Below are 19,377 nucleotides of genomic sequence, written 5' to 3'. Positions count from 1 at the left end.
TGTTATTGGTAACCATATTTCCTTCCTGAGCCGCGTGCATAAATTTTAACCGTCAATCTCGTCGAAGAAAGTCTACAATGTGTGGAACTAAAGGGGAATTCAAATCCATGTTTATTCCTTGCTTAAGAAATCTCCCTGCATCCTTACTGTCCCTTTTGAGAATGACTGATCTTATACTCAAGTCCAAGCCAAAGAGAAGGCCTCCAACACATCCCAAAGCTCTGCATCAAGTACCGAGCTCACTCCTATGGCTTTCGTTAATTCACCAATCCACATGCCCGTCGCATCACAAATAACCCCACCACAGATTGTAAGGCATGAAGAAGTTTTATGAGCACCATCTCGATGACGGAGACTCCCAAAGGATCTCACAACATATTCTTTCACGTCCATTATTTGTTGATAAGACTAATTTTCGAGCTTCTTCAACCTCTCTTAATAAACAGTGACTATGTTGAACTGTGCTTTATGTCGCCAAAGTTTCAGGTGCAAAAATTCTCTGGTTTCTTCTCATCCAAATGCTCTATAAAATAGACCCAAACAGCAAGTCTCATTCATCAGAAACGATGGGGGAAAATCTGGCCGTTGAAGATTTACCCGTGCCCAATCGATAATATTCATTCCCAAAAGAACCCCAAGCAGTCTTGGTTTACTAAGTTCATTCTAGGTAGTCCGAGTCTCTATACATTCTCGAAAAACACGAAATAATGATTCATTGAAAGTGCCACAACAGGAACAATTGGTTTCATCTGTCATATGTCGTCTCATCCGCTCTTCATGGTCATAAGACGACCCTTACAAATTAACAAAAAGAGAAGACACACTCTCGGAAGCCCCATTTGTTCTTTGCACATGATAACCGTATTTCCAGGAGGCGGTAGTTAGAGGAGCTAGGAATCTAAAGGAAATTCTTGGTAAATGTGCGACATGTTTAGGCCAAGTGATGAACTTTGAAATATATGAAGTTTTATTTAGTTCGAATGTGATTAAAGGAAACATAAGTAGCTTCAGGATTTTAGGTAAGCATTAGAGAACACAATGACCAGTTTTGGGCGAAGGACCCGCCATTGGAGGCATTCAATTTGGCGGAAGTTGAACAAAGAACGTTTGAACCACCAAAATTTAAAAGTTAATGAATTTTTTGTGTACCTATCGACTCGAAATAAATTTTACACCAATCAACTCGTTAATATCTCGAGTCTGAATATTAACTGAGTCAAATTCAAACAGCTCATGAACTACTCTCATCAAGCATAGCCCAACTCCAACTTCTTGTTCTTTTCTTAATGCCTCTTCATTTTTCTACTGTTGGAAACTTGAATGGTGTTGTAAACATATGAAAAAGTAAATCCCGATTGGGCCTCAAGAACTTCATAAGCCCATCGATCAAAGCAAATATTTACTTTGGGTTCTCATAGAATCAATCACGCGAAAAGAGAGAAAAAAGGAAATCTTTCAACTAGGAAGAAGGGTTTGCCAACAGCCCTATAACAGAGAGGGATATGTTGGCGAAAAGGTTGGTTTCTTTCTTCAGGAATTCTCCAACTTCGAAGCTTTCCAGGTACAACTTTTCATCTCATTTTTCTTCCATTTTTTTTCCAGTTTCGGGATTTTAGCATTTTGTTTTCTGGGATTGAATCAGCCATTTATGTCAAGAACCCATCGAAGTTCTTTACGTACTGAAGCTGGGTTGATACCCAAAACAAGAAAAATCAAGGGACCTAAAGTTTATTTATACTTTGGATTTGTTCATAAAGTCCTACCCAAGTTGCCTTTTTGGCTTTGTGTCAAATCCCAGACAGAAGATTAGAAATTCAATGTTCAGTTTGTTTAACATACAAGTAGAAGTTTTTGTTCATGTAGGTGTAATTGTTGCTGTGTCGTGTTTTTAGGCTTCTCCAAGAGATAGGCCAAGCTTCACCATATTTGTACTTATTTGATTGAATTATGCTGCAATGAAACTCTGTGAATGATGAAAAGAACAAGTTGATTGCTCGAAAAGCAGTTTCCTTTGTCTTGATTACTGTAGCAGGCGGTGTCACCTTGAGTGCTCTTGATGACCTTGCCATTTACCATGGCTGTAGCAGGTATTATCCGTGCATTCTGTTCTGCTGTTGAAAGTTCTAATTTTCAAATCCGATCCATGCTTGAATGTTTCATCTGTCTTGAACTGAGGTGTTAATCTATATGCCTTAGATAGAGATACCTTCATATAATTATATTACTTTGTTTTGCAGAACCCAGGAAATATTATAATTTTTTTAGCTTTGTTACTTCTATTGTTGTTGTACAATCTCCTTGTGCACAATGGACATAAAAATATTGTTTGAAGGAAATCAAGCTAATGGACGGAATTTATCATCTTATAATTTTTGGTTTCCAATGGAAATAGCTACTTTCTTCTTTTTTTTTCTCCTTTTTATTGTAGTAATAGACAGTCGTATTCCCAAGTATGGTACCTTTTTGTCATTCTTAGCATCCTCCGAGCTTTCGGTCTTGTTATTGTTGTTTCCGTATATTGATGTCTAATGTTGGGTTTTCATCCCATTCTGCGTTCTCCATTTGCGATGATAATCAACTTATTCTTATAATAGACCCAACATTTTTTAGGAAGGCAATGGAGATAGCCAGTAAGAATCAAGCAATCATAAATGCTATCGGAGAACCAATTAAGAAGGGACCATGGTATAATGCTTCACTTGCTGTAGCTCACAAGAGGCAGTCTGCATCTTGCACATTCCCCGTATCCGGACCACAAGGAAATGGAGTATTGCAATTGAAGGCAGTTCTTAATAAAGGTTAATTTCATCCGCTTCGTGTTCTTGTTTAGATCTTCTGTTTTTTTCCTTCTATTCTCTATCTAAAATTAAATAGATTCCCATACAAACACCCGGGGCCGAGATCACTCACTCAATTTTGATGCATCATTATCTAGTCTTGCAAGTCTACTGTAATTTCCACTACATTGCTAGAGTTAAGCCGTTTTTCTTATATCATCAATTTGAAAATGTTGCATTAGCATTTTTCTGGGGTTTTATGAACCGATTTCAGTGTAAAACTGGCTTATTCCAAACAATTCATTAGTTTCAACCTTTTATGATTTTGAAATGGGATTTTTCTACAGATAATGATTGGTATTCCTATTTCCTACCTCAAGACTGGGAGATCCAAATCATGGAAGCCCTGCTATATGTTCCTGGGAATGAAGAGAAGTGACAAACATTAAGAATTAGTCTCCTTGAAAACGCCCCTCTGGCTTGCATTGCATGCACTGAATGCAAGCCTCGACAATATGAGAATGAGGAGAAGAAATGAGAATCCACACTTAAGGAGGTGATATGTCTTATCTTTCCCTTGGAATTTCAACCCTTATCCTGTTAGTAGTGGTGAGATGAAATCTTATGTGTCCCTAAGAAGAATAAAGTTTGAGAAAAACATTGCAATCATTTGTAGCATAAAAATATAGTATAGATCAATTAATTTTTCCATTTTGAGCAGCTAGAAATGAAATAACATTCGTTAAGAGATGATTATTTGTTTGATGATGTTGCAATTCCAAGTTAATACGTCCAATATCCATTCCTAAAGGGTTACTAATTCCTATCACCTTATTCATCTAATTGTAGATGATGCAAGCTCATTTTCACTCTTAATGTCCATCATTTCCTTAATATTCGAGGGAGTTCTCTTAAACTTCATATTTCTTTATTTTCTTTATAATTTACTTATCACTGATTCCCTCTCCCTTCTCTCTAGGCTGGGAGTTTCGGTAGCCGCACCACCGTCATCAGACGAGCGTCGACCGCCACCTCCGGTGACCGTTGACCAAACAAAACTTCAAGGTCTGCTCTCATCAACGCTAGCAACAAGGATCTAGGCTTCGTTTCATGAGGGAGAGCCTACAATACAATGGATCTACGTTGAGGCCCTTCGACTTTCAGCTTTTATGCGACGCTTTTTCTTCTCCGACGACGACGCGAAGAACCTCATCTGTAAAGGCATAGTCTATACTCTCTCCCTCTCCATGCGGTTGCCGTCTTTTTCCAAAAAAAACTAATTTACTCCATAACCACCACTAGAAGCAGTCGAAGAGACCCAAACAAACCCCAAAATGTTAATAACTCCCTTTTTCATTTTTTATTCTTTTTTTTTTTATCTAAACCCTGACTCTTTTTTCTGTCTAAACCCCAAGAAAACGAGCCCCCAAACCCGACGTAAGCCATTGCTGACGACTACGAAGACTTGGCTCCTCAACTTCTTCAACCTACATTTTGACTCCGACAATGACAACTAAGAAAGAGATAAAACCTTAAAGTTTCAAGGTTGATCTCTTCATTCCTCTCTTTAACGTGTTCTCTGTTATTATGGTGTCAATTGTTCGTCCCCCCCTTCGGCGCTCCTCAACGTATTTCGTCGTTCGTTGTGGTTTTATCTAACGTGGGTGTCTCAATGGAGGCTGGGTGTTACAGTGACAAATCTTGTGTAGTAGCAAAAAGTAGGAGAATCGGTTTTAATAATTGGTGGAATTAAGGCCTCCCAAAAATCAGTAATGGGTTCAGAATTGGATGCTATACGTTATCCATTGAAAACTTACCAGAGAATATCCATTGGAAGAGGTTTGACCCACAGTCAGGTCATTGATGCCTTCATTCTAACAAAAAGAAATATAAATGGGGTTCGTTTCGGGTTCATTCGCTTTGTAACAATTGAAGAAGCAAGGAAAGCGATCTCAAAGATGAATGGTTCTCACATTGATGACTGCAAAATCGGTGTCTATTTGGCTAAATACAACCCTCGACGGTCTTATTGGAGAAAGTCATCGCCTTTTGTCCACCGTAAGTCTGAGCATGAAGTTGTTACGAGGAATAATCTCTAGACAGTAGAAGGTGTTGTTGATGAAGATAAACTTAAAGTGTTGGGAAACTGTTTATTGGGGTGGTGCAAGAATTTTATCAAAATCAGTAATCTTGCTAGCTAAATGCATGACAAAGGCCTCGCTGGTTTCTCGTTAATGATAGTTGTTGGGAATATAGTTATAATGATATTTGAAGACTCTGTTACGTTGAGAAATGTGAATAATGAAAAATCAGACTCTTGTAGAGTGGTTTTCCAAAGTTGCTGCTTGGTCAGGGAGTCTAGTGGTGGAGTGTCGTCGAGTGTGGTTAGTTTACGAAGGGATTCCTTTTTACGCTTAGAATTGTGGTACTTTCAATAACATTGCAGCTAGGTGGGGAAATTTTTAGCAATCGACGAAAACTCTCAATTTCCTTCGTCTTTTGATGGGGCAAAAATTCAAATCCTCACATAGGCTCAAGTGAAAATTGATGAGTCGTTGGATTTGAAGATCGGTACTAATTTCTTTAAAATCCTGGTGTATGAAATTGAGCCTTCCTTCAAATCAAGGTCTTGGGTTCCTAAGGAAGGCGATGATTCATTAGATCTTGTTTGTTCTCTTGGAGCTTCACTGGACAATTCTCAGTAAGGGACGTCGGTGTTCTCCTCAGGTTTAAAATGCTCCGACGAAGATGTTGCAATTGAAGCTGTCAGCTTAGAAAAGGTTTCACTCCGGAAGAGTGCAAAATGTGTTGAGAATTCGAGTAACAAAATTGGTGAAAATGATTGAATTAAAAGCGGGTCTGTCGGTGTTGGGTTTGGATTGTCTCTATCTCTTTGTTCAGATTTAGGGCTTCATTTAACGGAGGCTTTGGATCATTCGAACCTAAATATCGTGGAGCATCTTTTTGATAAATCAGTTGACCCTTCTTATGGAGTCAGCCCCCGAGCCTCAGAAGACGTTCTTATGATGGGTCTCTTTTCTTATAATGGTCTATCCGGTGACATAATACAATTACAGAAAGTTTCCTCATCAGTGCCCCCTTTCCCTGGGAAATTAAGAAGAAATCGTGTGGTGAAGAAATGCAAGCAAAAGAAAGGAGTTTTGAATTAAGTTGCAATGACAGATTGATTGATGGGAAGGTATTGTGGTTTTGTTCCATTGATGATTTTTTTAGGAGCTGAATTTTTTTGGTGGCTTTGGTTCGTGATGGTGCTTTCAGTGGAGTTCTTTTCAGACGTGGTTGATTTCGTTTTTATGGTTGCAGGTGTTATTTTTTTTTGTTCTATTATGTCCTTAGGTGCTAGGTTGTTTTTTCTTTTGTTTGAGGTGTAACTTAAGAATAGGGTGATTACTTCTGGGGCTTTGTGGTTGAGGAGGTGAGAGTTTTAGATGATTCTGGTTTTTTTGTAATGGTGTCTATTCCCATATAAGGGTATTTCATGTTTTCATATGTACTGGGTATTTTATTTAATGAAATTGAGGTACTATTTTCTTCATTCCAATGTTCGTTAACATACTTGTTAGTATGTGGACGAATACGAAAGGAGCTTTTAATGAGACCTCCAACTTTTATCAAAAAATTTTTTTATCACTACTCTACTTGTCTATGAACTCATATTTTATCATTATCATTTTCTAAGTACTCTGTTTAGACTATTGATTATAAATGTTCACTTTATCATATTTATCTTTAAATGACTTACAATCGCTCACATCTTTATATTACATACTTTACTTAGTTTGTCATTGATTTGCATTAGTTTTGCATTCATTTAAATTGATTTCAATTCATTTATATTATGGCATCGTACTATTATTAATTTCTTTAGCTCATCACATATAATTTCAGCTCATAAGACTTATATATTAGCTCATTAATATCACGCCATCTTATACTTAGCTCATGATATTATTTTCTAGCCCATAAGCATTCATTCACACATGGCAGCATGTAAATCCTTCATTTCCTAGCTCATTACATGTTTATTTGGATCATTGTGCATTCCAACTAGCTCATCGCATTGCATCTATATTCACTCAGCTCACATTATTTAATTAGTTCATAAGTATGTATACATGCACGACAACCCCTAATTTCATTCATTACAGCCCATTCCATGCATTTTACCTTAGTTTATTCATTGTGTAGGTACATCAATGGACAACACACATAATGGCAGCTTGGTGGAGCATTCGGCATTCATTGGCAGCTCACAATCAGTTTAAAGGGATTCAAGCAGTTCATGGAGTCTTATAGAGAGATGAACCTAGCTGGAGGATATAACATGTAGCTGAACTTAGCTGGAGGAGTTATTTGAACCTAAGTTGCTAAAAGTGACAACAAGAGTAGCTGAGAGTAGCTGAAGGTGATACTAAGAAGCTTGGGAAGTCACGGCTGGAAAGTTTGATTACAACCAACCTTACTTGCTTAGCTAGCTAGCATCACTCACCTAAGCTTGGATAAAGACCATGTCACTCATAAGGTTGCTGCACATTCCATATTTCATCACATGTCCAAGGCTGCACCAAAAGCATCGTATAGCACCATGTGTAAGTCATGACCAGCAACAATGTGTCATGCGTGTGGACTCTCTTTATGCGCGCCAAACATCAAGAGATCTCACCATTCGACCAAGACACATGTTTCTTCCTTAGGCACCAATTTGAAGGGGTTCAAGCATTATTCGTCCAATGTTCATGTCTCTACCTTTTGTCTGAAACATCACCTATGCATTCACATTTATTTAATTCAATAATTATGTATTTTTTTAAGGACACAAGGGTTGGCCGAATCACTATGTATTCATTCGACCACACCCCTACATTTCTTATAAATAGGGTAGTCCATTTTTTGTAAACAACAACTTTTGATTATTAATTCAAGTGAAATTATTCTCCTTTCTCAAGTCCTTGTGACTTTTATCGACTTATCAAGTATCTTATACTTGTGGCGTCAACCTTTTCTTCTATTTGATACTTGTGGTTTTTAGATTTCTATTAGTGTCCAAGTCCTTGCTACTATCCCTTATAACAACTTATAAGAATCGAGTCTTTTCTCATCTATAACATTGGTTCATTCTTAGTCTTATAAGATACTATCACCTTAACCCATTTCTTTCATAAACCATCACCTTCCCATCACTTATCAACTTCCATTTCCATTCAAACAAAACAACTTACCCTTCTTCACCTACATCAACTACCAAACCATTCTTTGAAGTCATTCACTTGCATTTTCAGGTTGTTTGTTTCTTTCCTAGATCCACAATCAAAAGGGTAAACACCCTTACATTAGTAAAAGGTTTCATGCTGCTTTTAAATGTTAATATTGTGTATGAAAAATCAAACCTTATGCTTTTGATCATCTATCCTGATGCTCACATTGAGTTTTGTTTTACACATTTTAACAATTAACTATATCTTAGTTGAACCCATGAATTTCAAAACTCAGTTTTACCTTTCTAAATTTAAGACTTTGTTCGATAAAAAGAATTAAATAAACAAGGATGAAAAAATAACTGAATTATGTGAAAATTTAAAATTTTCAAGGGACTATCACCCCAACCCCTTCGATCCATCCATGGTGATAGGGTATATTATGTTGGAACGGTACTTTTGGGGCAGTATTACCGAAATCTTGTTAATGGTGTTATAACAAGCTTCTTTCTCATCTTCTTCATCTTATAGAGCTAATGTCACAGTTGAGACCAAGAGGACTTCTGGTTCTGTAGCTGCTCTTAAATATCATAGCCATTTTACTGTAATTTTTTCCTTTCAAGTTACTGGAAGAATTCACTACTTGTGAATAATTTCTAGTTGCAAGAGTTTCCAAGTATTGATGTATTGGATTAACCATTACAAATACATTTGAAACACTTATAATCAACAATTTTAGGTGCAATGATTTCAACATGAACCGGTAACTACAAGCATCAACAAAAATACAATGCTATACATACAAAAGAAAATATTTTAGTGAGGGCTGGCCCTAAACATGGCCATTACAGGTGATGTGTTAAAAACAGTTTCTCATTGCTAGATCTGTTTCCTCATTATTGTTGTTGCTTTTCCTTCTGGGTTTTGCCTCACCAAGTATTGTAATCACATCCCTCATCGATGGTCTGTCTTTGGGGTGCTTGGAAGTGCAAAGTTGTGTCATTCTAACAACTAAGACTATCTCTTATTGAATATGCTTACAGTTCCCTAAATTGGGATCTAATGCCCCATATAAGCATCTGTTGTCTCTAACTTTCCTCTGAATCCATTCGACTATGTCTATAGAGTCTCCAAACTCCGAATCTAATGGTTGTTTTCCAGTTAGAAGTTCGAGTAAAACCACCTTGAAGCTATAAATGTTGATCTTCTCATTGACTTTCAAGGTGTAACTGTACTCTGTAACAACCATTAAGAGAATTAAAGTCAACCAAAATATATGAAATCGCTAGGGTGTATATAAACAAAAAATGAAATTCATTTTAGTTAGTGAACCACCAGGAGCTATGTAACCATAAGACCCTACTACCAGTGAGATTGTTTCATTCTTTCTCACCATCATCTTTGCCAATCCGAAATCTGCAATCTTGCCTTGAGGTTTGCATCGAGCAATATGTTGTTTGACTTGATGTCGATGTATAACCGGTGGATGACAATTATGGTGGAGGTAAGCAAGCCTTGTGCAACTCCGAGGGCTATTTTACCATGAACCCAATCTACCAGCAACCTATCCACTTGCTTGTTGTGCAAGGCTTCCCTTAAGCTACCATTTTGCATGAACTCGTATACTATCATTATGCTAGTGTCATTGTGAAGAAATCCTAATTACCGATCTATTTCGATGCCTTAGCTTCCCCAAGACATTAACTTCTCCGATGAAATCCCTGTTTGTTGACGAAAACGGGTAAAGAAAACGAAAGAACACGAGAATTTTACGAGGTTCGGCAATGTGTTTACGTCCTCGGTGCCTAGGCGGCGCTAGAAGTTTTATTCAATGATCTTTTTAGGTCTAGGTTACATCTCTATTTATAATAGAAAACCCTGGTACATAATTACAAAATCAACCCGTACCGTACCGCGGGGGCATCGCCCCCACACCCCAAACCCACATAATTCGTACCCCACAACGAGACTTTTTATGAGCCATACATAACAAATCCCACCTTGGCGAATATCCTGCCCCTTGGAAACTTCAATGTGGGGGTTACCTTACTTCTTTAACAACTCGAAACATTCAACAAGTCCAAGCAATGCTTGAACTTGTCTGTCGTAACTGGAATAGCACTTTGATTATCACAAAGCAACTGAACTCCACCTTGTTGAACACCCAACTCCTTCACTAAACCAGTAAGCCATAAAGCTTCTTTTGCAGCTTCAGCCGCTGCCATGTATTCAGCTTCAGTTGTAGATAGTGCCACGACAGATTGAACAGTAGACTTCCAGCAAATAGGCCTCCACCAAGAGTAAACACATACCCTGTCGTAGATCTTCTATTATCCAATCACCTGCAAATCTGAATCCACATATCCTACAACCAAAGGGTTATCCCGCTGACTCCCAAAAACAATTCCATGTCCCACAGTACCCTTTAAGTACCGAAAGATCCACTTGACTGCTTCCCAATGTTGCTTACAGGTTTAGACATGTACTTACAAACTTGACTAACAACATGAGCTAAATCAGGACGAGTACATACCATCGCATACATCAAGCAGCCAACAGCATTAGAATACGGAACCTTTGCCATATCTTCAGCTTCCTTATCTGTCTTGGGGCACTGTTCTGATGAGAGCTTAAAGTGATTCGCCAATGGAGTGCTAACTGGTTTTGCGCTGCTCATCGCAAACCTTTCTAGCATTTCTCAACATAACCCCGTTGAGATAGCCGCATTTCCTTGAGTCTCTGTCCCTGCAAATTTCCATTCCAAGAATTTTCTTTGCAGCACCTAAATCTTTCATATCAAATTCCTGACTCAATAAGTTTTCAAACCGATAACATCATCCATGTTCTTCGCAGCAATCAACATATCATCAACATACAGTAATAGAAAAATAAAAGAACCATCATCAAGGCTCTTAACATAGACACAACAATCATACTCACATCGGTGTAGCCATGATCATATAGGAGTCAAACCGTTTATACCACTGTCTCGGAGACTGTTTTAACCCGTACAAAGATTCTTCAATCTGCAAACTAAATGTTCGTTTCCAGGTTGAGTGAAACCTTCAGGTTGCCGCATATAGATCTGCTCCTCTAAATCACCATGCAAAAAAGCAGTTTTAACATCCATTTGCTCTAAATCAAATCCCAACTAGCCACCAATGCAAGTACTGCTCGGATTGAAGTGTGCCGACACAGGAGAAAAGATTTCATCATAATCAACTCCTTTCTGTGAAAAACCCTTCGCTACCAAACGAGCCTTGAACTTCTCCCCCTCTTTTTCTGTTACTGCTGGTTTCTTCTATACACCCATTTGCAACCAATCGGCTTCTTACCCTCAGGAAGGGGAACTAACTCCCATGTGCGATTGTGATTCAAAGACTCCATCTCCTCAACCATGGCTGCCATCCACTTGTCGTTTTTCCTGACTAGTAACGGCATCATGAAAAGTAACTGGATCATCACTGCTAACAGTAAGTGCAAAAGAAAAGTAACTGGATCATCACTGCTAACAGTAAGTGCAAAAGATACCAAGTCTTCAAAACCCAATCTGTTCGGAAGGCTTTATATTCGTCCGTCACCCTGTCTCTGGCGAGACTATAATCCTGCAAATCATCCGTATGGAACCACCAGAAGTCGGTTGAGAAGTTTCTGGTTTTCTCAACTGGAAACTGCTCGAATCTACACTGTCGTGTCTTGCTTCTGCTGCAACATAGACTGTTGATCAAAAACGACATCTCTACTAATCACAACTTTCTTCGCAACTGGATCCCAGAACTTGAATTCCTTTGACACCTTTCTTGTAACCCAGAAAAATACACTCATTCGATTTTGCATCAAGTTTGGATCTCTCATCAGCAGGTACATGCACATAAGCAGGACAACCAAAAATCCGTAAGTTATCAAAACTAACATCATGACCAGTCCATACCTCTTCTGCAACTTTCCCAGCCAGCGATGCCCTTGGCGATCTGTTGATAAGGTCACGCCATGTTAACAGCCTCAGCCCAGAAGTTTTGGGAATCCCCGCATTCAACCGCAAACATCTGGCTCTTTCATTCAACGACCTGTTCGTCGTTCCGCAACACCATTCTGTTGTGGTGTCTTGCGCACTGTAAAATGCCTCTGAATCCCATGCTCCTTACAGAATTGTAGGAACTGTGAATCTGTGTACTCCGTACCATTGTCAGACCGCAAACACTTGATTTTTCGTCCTGTTTGGTTTCTACCTCAGCTTTCCACAGCTTGAACTTCTCAAAACTTCAGATTTCTGTTTCAAAAAATACACCCAAACTTTCCGTGAAAAATCATCAATAAAAGTAACATAGTACCTAGATCCACCCAAAGACGATGTCGTGGAAGGCCCCCATACATCAGAATGCACATAATCAAGAATCCCTTGAGTTGTGTGCTTCGCAGTCTTGAAACAGACTTTAGTCTGTTTACCAAGAACACAATACTTGCAAAAGTCGAGCTTACAGCTTTTGACACCATGCAACAAGTTTCTCTTGTGTAATTCTGCCATACCACGTTCACTAAGATGAGCAAGGCGCATATGCCACAATTTTGTCGTATCATCACAGGACTCAACAGAGTGAACTCCACCTGCAACGGTACTCCCTAACAATCTGTAGATATTCCCTGCAGTCACTTGCCTTTTCACAGTCAATGCTCCTTTAACAATCCGAATGTTTCCCTATCCTCGTCAGCCTTAGGGATAAAACCATTCTTGTGCAAAGTGCCCAAGGAAATCAAATTCTTCTTCAGTCTGGGATATGTCGAACACCACTCAACGTCCGAACGGAGCCATCGTGCATCTTAATTCTGACATCACCAATACCAACAATATTGCAACATCGATCATCACCCAAATAAACCGAACCAGAATTAACCGGCCTGTATGTCGAAAACCATTCCCTATTTGGCGTGATGTGATAAGAACATCCAGAATCAAGAATCCAAGCATCCGTCAATTGTGTCGTTGAAATAGAAAGCATATCACCCTCACTGCAATCAGAAGTATCATCCTCGACCACGTTCACAGACTTGGATGAGCCATCACGCTTCTCATCGGTCTGCTTTTTCAACTTCGGACAGTCTCGCTTCATATGTCCCGCCTCCTTGCACTTGTAACAGTGAATCGTCTTCTTATCCCTGGATTGGATCTGGAATTCCGCTTCCCGGACCCTGCCTTCTCTGGCTTCCGTCCACGATCTCGATTACCCTTGACATATAAGCTATCGGCTTGAGAGCTTTCCCCTGCATTCTGCTTCCGCTGGTTTGTGAGCCAACAAGGCTGCAGTAATCTCCTCAACATGATAGTCTCTTTCCCATATGTAAGAGTAGTCACCATGTGTTCGTAAGAGGAAGGCAACGAACACAACAGAATCATCGCTCTGTCTTCATCCTCAATTTTCACATCAAGCCGAGCCAGATCAGAAACGATTTGATTGAAGACATTCACGTGTTGCGCCAAATCGTGATCGTCCTGCATCTTCAGCCCATACAAACCGCTGCTTCAGATACATTTTGTCGTTAAGGATTTGGACATAAACTGACTTTCCAACTTCCTCCAAATTTCGTCTGGAGACGATAGATGCATGACGTGATACATGACCTCGTCCGCCAAGCATAATCGTATGGTTCCTGCCGCTCGCTGCTGCAATTCTTCCCAATCTTCCTCATCCATCGACGCCGGCTTTGTAGATCGCAAAGCCTTCAAGATCCCTTGCTGCGCCAATAGATCCTTCACCCTCGTTTGCCATAATCCGAAGTTACCCTGACCATCGAATTTCGCGACTTCGAATTTTGCTCCTGAGCTCTGATACCAATTGTTGACGAAAACGGGTAAAGAAAACGAAAGAACACGAGAATTTTACGAGGTTCGGCAATGTGCTTATGTCCTCGGTGCCTAGGCGGCGCTAGAAGTTTTATTCAATGATCTTTTTAGGTGTAGGTTACATCTCTATTTATAATAGAAAACCCTGGTACATAATTACAAAATCAACCCTGTACCGTACCGCGGGGGGCTGCGCCCCCACACCCCCAACCCACATAATTCGTAACCCCACAACGAGACTTTTTATGAGCCATACATAACACTGTTGTTTTCTGCTTCAAGATCGGTTCCCGATCTCCATAACTTTTTTACTGCCATTACTGTATTCGACTCTGGCATCTAAGCTTTGTATACAACACCAGTGGCTCCCATTCCCACCACATTTGATTCTTTAATACAGGCTAGGATGTCTGCAGTTGTGAAACCAAGTCTTTGAAATGCCATTAATCGCCATGTCCATTCTCCATTGTCTTCTTTAAACCTTCGTTTGAAGTAGTTGCCGCTAGAATAAAACTTTCTATATAGCAATTGCCCACCGATAAGTAAGATTTCGGCCGCTAAAACTGATGAGATCCCAATCAACCACCCTGTAACTATATGTTTTGCTTGCAAGCGTCTCTGCCTTGATGAAGTCGGTGAATGTCAGTTACATGGAGGGAGAACACCACCACAGAGGCCAGGATTATCGATGAGATCATCGGGATTGATTGTTCTTAACACTCTATTTGTAGGAACCGGACCTTCTAGTTTGTTATATGAAACATTGTGCAATTCTAGAGATGGAGAAATCCCAAAATCATCAGCAATCACACCTCTGAGAGAGTTGTTAGATAAATAAAGAACAACCAATGTTGGCATTATATCAATTGATTTCGGAATTTCTCCAGCCAATTGGTTATTCCTCATATTCAAAGTAACTAATTTCTCACATGAAGCAATACTAACCGGGATACTTCCTGTAAAATGATTTGATGAGAGATCAAGCATAGCAATTGAAGGGCAATCCTTAAACTGATCTGGGATTTCACCAACCAGGTTATTGTTCGAGGCAATAAACGATTGCAGACTAGGGATCAAAAAAATGGTCAAAGGGAGAGAAGATCGAAGGCGATTACTCGAAACATCAATAAAAGAAAGTGATTTAGAAGAAGTAATATCATCAGGTATTTCACCAGTGAGACTGTTATTTGCCCATTCTAACATCTGAAGGATCCCAAGTTTGCCAAATCCAACAGGAATCGCCCTGGATAGAAGATTGTTCTGCATTCAAACTTGAACAAGTAATGGACAATTTGATATGTTGACTGGCACTGGACCTGAAAAAGAATTGTTGAACACAATGAGCTTGGTGAGATTCCCTCCTGAGAAAGAATTGTTGTCAATGAGCTGAGAATTGAATTCGAGAACGATTCGAATATATTTCCATCCACTGCAACGGTGAATTCTTGCCGAGATCAACCAACAACGGTCTTGAAAATGAATTGTTCCACAACTCAAGCACCTGTAATTTCGTCAACGCTCCAAGTCCAACAGGAACATGGCCTGATAACCGATTGCACATCAAGTTCAAGAGTTACAAGTTCTTAAGTTCAGCAATCTCAGCAGGAATTTCACCTGATAAACTATTATCAGACAAATCCAGCAGCTGCAACAAACTGATTTCGCCGATCGACAATGGAATACTACCTTCCAAATTGTTCTTATACAAGAAAATCGTCTCTAATACTTTGAGCCTCCCTAGTTCAGTAGGAATCTCACCACTAAGATTGCCAACTGACAAATCAAGGTACTTAAGATTGGCGAGGTTACCAAACTCAATTGTTATTCCACCTTCGAATTCATTGTATCCCAGAATAAAGTTTCCACCAATGAAAGCTCCCCGAGATCTCTCGGTATCCGGCCGATGAGACTATTTTCGGGAAAGACCAAGGAATTTCAGCTTCTGCAAGTTCTTGAAAGACTTGGGAATTGAACCCTGGAAGAAGCTCCCTCTCAGGTCAAGAATCTCCAATGAAGTTGCATTGCCAAGATCCTCAAGGAGAATTCCAGAAAAATTGTTGCTTGAAGCATTCAACAAAGTCAGTCCCGAAGCTCTTTCGAATCCCAGTGGAAAGCCGCCAGTGAATAGATTTTTGCTCACATCAATGTTGTTGAGTGATTTGAGATTGGATATGGATTTCGGTAGATGAGAAGATAGTTCATTGCAGCACAATTCAAGAGATCTTAGGCTTTTCAGGTTTCCGATATCATCCAAAAACAGGCCACTGAGATTCATACGTGAAAGATGAAGCCTTTCAACTGACCCATCAGAGTTGCACCATACACCAGTCCAGTTGCATTGAGTTGAACTCTTTAGACCCTCATTTTCAGGCAATCTCCAATCGTCATGTCTATTCAAAAGATCAATGAAACCAACTTTGATCAACATCAATGCCAATGTTTCCTCATTGAAGTTGGTATTTTCAGCCTCAATGTCATGGCAAAAGAACAAGAAGAAGAACTGGATTCTGAAGTGCATAGTGTTCTTAACTGCTGATCATTAATCTCTCAGAACACCTTTGTCATAAGCTGAACAAACTTGGTTGGTTTCAAATGGAACAAGTTGATCATTTGTTTTGATGAAGAAAGTGAAAGGAACACTACAACAACTTTAGCATCTAGCGGCGTTTACTATGCAAACGTCGTTTACTATGCAAACGTCGTTTACTATGCAAACGTCGATAACATTTTGCATTTAGCGGCGTTTTTTTAAAAACGCCAGTAACTGTAAATATTAACGGCGTTTTTTCCACAAATGCCGCTATAGAACGACAAAAGGTGGCGTTTTTCCAATAAACGCCGCTAAAGACTCGTACTTTAGTGGATTTTTTATACAAACGCCGCTATAGACTTGTACTTTAATGGCTTTTTATACAAACGCCGCTATAGACTCGTACTTTAGTGGCATTTCTATACAAACATCGCTATAGACTCGTACTTTAGTGGCGTTTCTATACAAACGCTGCAATTTTAAAGTTTCAGAGTACCGGCATAGGGCTTAGGGCTCTCATTCTCTTCCCCGATTTACCGGTCCTCTCATGGCTCCAACTCTTCTTCTCGCTTCTCAGTCTCCGATTTCATCTCTAGAAATGAGGCGGCGGTTGCAGCTCACGCTAACGCTAACCCTTTGATTTTTAAGGTTTAAATCTCAAATTGATGTTGTACGTTGCCTTTTTGAGTTACAATTGGTTTTGTTTTCGGGTGAAAACAACAAATTCAAAGAAGTATTGCGTCCTTCCCAAAGCAGGGGTCGTCTTGCCTCGACCCACATGTGAAGTTATGGGTATTCTAAATTAATTGTATTTACTTTATATTTTACTGGTTCTATCTCTACTCATTATTGGATTCAGAAAATTCTAGTACAATGGTTGATTTTGATTTAGCTACAATGCAAGCGCAAAAGGAAGCTCCACCTGATATGCAATGCAGGGACAAATTCTTCCTTCAGATGTCGCAATCGCGAATCAATCTCCGGAATCTGCAATCCGCCATCCTTACGCGGCGGTGCAAAGGAAAAGAGAGGAGAGGAGTATGTTGGAAGACCCTACATCCACCGCACCCGATGCCGCCCCCATTATCAAACGCTACACTCCTCCTAATCAACGGTAACTTCTTAACCATAAATTTTCCACCTTTTCCTTTTTCTTTCATGTATACCTCTTCCGTTTCTATCTCTCTACTTTTCTTTAAAAAATTATGCCTCCCGAATTGCAGAAACCGTTCTCTCGGTCGCCGTAAGTCTGGAGGTCAGCTTCTTCATCAATTATTGATCATTAATTTTTCGGTGATTTATATATACATATTTGAAAAAAGAAAGAAAGAATTATTTTAATTGATTTGATAGACTGAGTTATAATTACATTTTGCAGATTGGTTTCATTGGACTAATAATGTATATGGGAATGATTCAGAGAAGAACCTAGGTGTCGCATCGAGAAACAATCTGGTCGGAGATGCTGGGAGCAGCGGTATCCTGAATGAAGACCACCATCGTCCTACTTTAATACCTTTAGAAGGTTGTTCTAGAAGTGACGCTTCTCGGCTTTAAAGCAATCGTACGATGTCTCTACACACTTTGAATGATTTGTGTGTACTTTTATTAAGAAAACTGCCCTTGTTTCTGAATTCCACCAACATTGGTTATCCCATTAGTCTGTGAAGTTAGAGTTATTGATTTTTTTATCTTTACATTTAGGTGAATTATTCAACTTATGGTTGGAAAGGGTTTCTTTTTCTTTGGTTCCTGGTTAGGGTTGTGGCTTTATTATCAGTTCAGGTACTGGAGTAATTTGCTGAAGCCTAATTAGTTTCGTGGACGACTTTTCCTGGTTGGTTAAGTGGTGAAGTTTCAAGGGTAGTTGGGGTGGTTCTTAGGTTCAAGTCCATTTTCCTCTCTTTTATTGTTTTTGACAACTGTTAGCTTTTTTAGAATCCATTTATACAATCATGTGACTGATATACATTCATTGTTTATCTCTACAAATGAAGGTTGGGCAGCTGCCTTACATTGCTACCATGATACTTCTATTGATTTGTCTGGTGAGTGGAAGAATAGAAAACTTATAAAATTTTCCATTTTACGGTTTTGATTTGATTGGCTTTGTGATATTTTATATGGAGCAAATATTGTAGCGGTACATTATCTACACGATAAGATTGTTATATGAGGTTCGCAAGCCAATTTGAGATATACTTTTCTGAACTCTCAATGTCAATCACATACTTTAAAACCACAAACAACACGAGTTGCCTTACTAAAGTTGGATTGTGTTTAACCCCTGCAAATCACTCTTCCTTATGTCACCTTTGTTGGTTTCTATTGCACTTCCCCAAAGAACTTGAAGTAATTTCTTTACCACTGTAAGTGTCTTGTGAATGACATATTGCCTACTAGATAAAGGTCTTGTACCATAATGCAAAATCCTATTCTCAGCTTGTAAGGCATATTGTCGAGCATCTTCTAAATTATAGACACAAACTGCCCCTAGCTTCTCTCTAGTACTTTAATCCAAACCTGCAAGATAGCGAGATAGCTGTTCATTAGTCTCATTCAAACCAACTCTAATGGACAGATTATTAAATTCAGTAGTTTAGTCAGATTTTGGAATATCCATTCGGGTTTCCACATGTTCCTGTCGCTTCAAACCTTGTTCAACCTGAAACAGTTCTTCAATCATGTGCCTCATCTCGATTCTCAAACAACTCTTTTTTGCTGGCGTTGATTTCTTCTTCCACAACTTCTAGCGTGTCCTTCCATGGCTTAAAAAGGGTTTCTAATATTTCCTGGGATCTAATTAAGCTATGATTATTTGGAGGAGGACCGCTAGTTGGTTCTTACCATATGGTAAAGGATCTCTAAGAGGGAGGTTTTTAATGAGGCCATCTATTCCTATCAAAAAAAAAATTATTTGGAGGAGGAAATCTGAACAGCTAAGAAAATTGAAATAAGATGGCAGAAGAAATTGAACAGGGATAAAAGAAGGTCCTGGGATTTTCCAGCAACCTA

The 19,377-nt window shown here is 39.2% G+C and overlaps 1 protein-coding gene and 2 pseudogenes across 2 annotated transcripts; 2 read left to right on the top strand and 1 right to left on the bottom strand.

Annotated features, from left to right (window-relative positions):
• The first annotated feature begins 77 nt into the window (after positions 1-77).
• Positions 78-3,315, top strand: LOC120159017 (annotated as a pseudogene).
• A 5,494-nt stretch (positions 3,316-8,809) lies between these two features.
• On the bottom strand, positions 8,810-16,350 carry LOC120159016 (annotated as a pseudogene).
• A 667-nt stretch (positions 16,351-17,017) lies between these two features.
• On the top strand, positions 17,018-18,435 carry LOC120158965. Of its 2 annotated transcripts, XM_039169679.1 has the most exons (5): positions 17,019-17,154; positions 17,255-17,476; positions 17,586-17,617; positions 17,741-17,926; positions 18,360-18,435. In XM_039169679.1, the coding sequence occupies exons 2-4, from the start codon at positions 17,295-17,297 to the stop codon at positions 17,917-17,919; spliced, it is 393 nt and encodes a 130-aa protein (XP_039025610.1). In that variant the 5' UTR covers positions 17,019-17,154; positions 17,255-17,294; the 3' UTR covers positions 17,920-17,926; positions 18,360-18,435. The 2 variants fall into 2 exon arrangements, with proteins under 2 accessions (XP_039025611.1, XP_039025610.1); XM_039169680.1 differs by lacking the exon at positions 18,360-18,435 and having other exon boundaries at positions 17,018-17,154; positions 17,741-18,269.
• The last annotated feature ends 942 nt before the right edge of the window (positions 18,436-19,377 follow it).

This window comes from Hibiscus syriacus, unplaced genomic scaffold (genome assembly GCF_006381635.1).
Source record: "Hibiscus syriacus cultivar Baekdansim isolate YM2019G1 unplaced genomic scaffold, ASM638163v2 tig00111338_pilon, whole genome shotgun sequence".
Lineage (NCBI taxonomy): Eukaryota > Viridiplantae > Streptophyta > Magnoliopsida > Malvales > Malvaceae > Hibiscus > Hibiscus syriacus.
This window is presented reverse-complemented; position numbering and strand designations above follow the sequence as displayed.

Excerpts from the sequence above, each read along its gene's own strand:
- LOC120158965 (XM_039169679.1), top strand. The coding sequence starts at position 17,295 with ATGCAGGGACAAATTCTTCCTTCAGATGTCGCAATCGCGAATCAATCT. Across the intron at positions 17,477-17,585 it reads TACACTCCTCCTAATCAACG|AAACCGTTCTCTCGGTCGCC; the intron begins GTAACTTCTTAA and ends CCCGAATTGCAG. Across the intron at positions 17,618-17,740 it reads CGGTCGCCGTAAGTCTGGAG|ATTGGTTTCATTGGACTAAT; the intron begins GTCAGCTTCTTC and ends TACATTTTGCAG.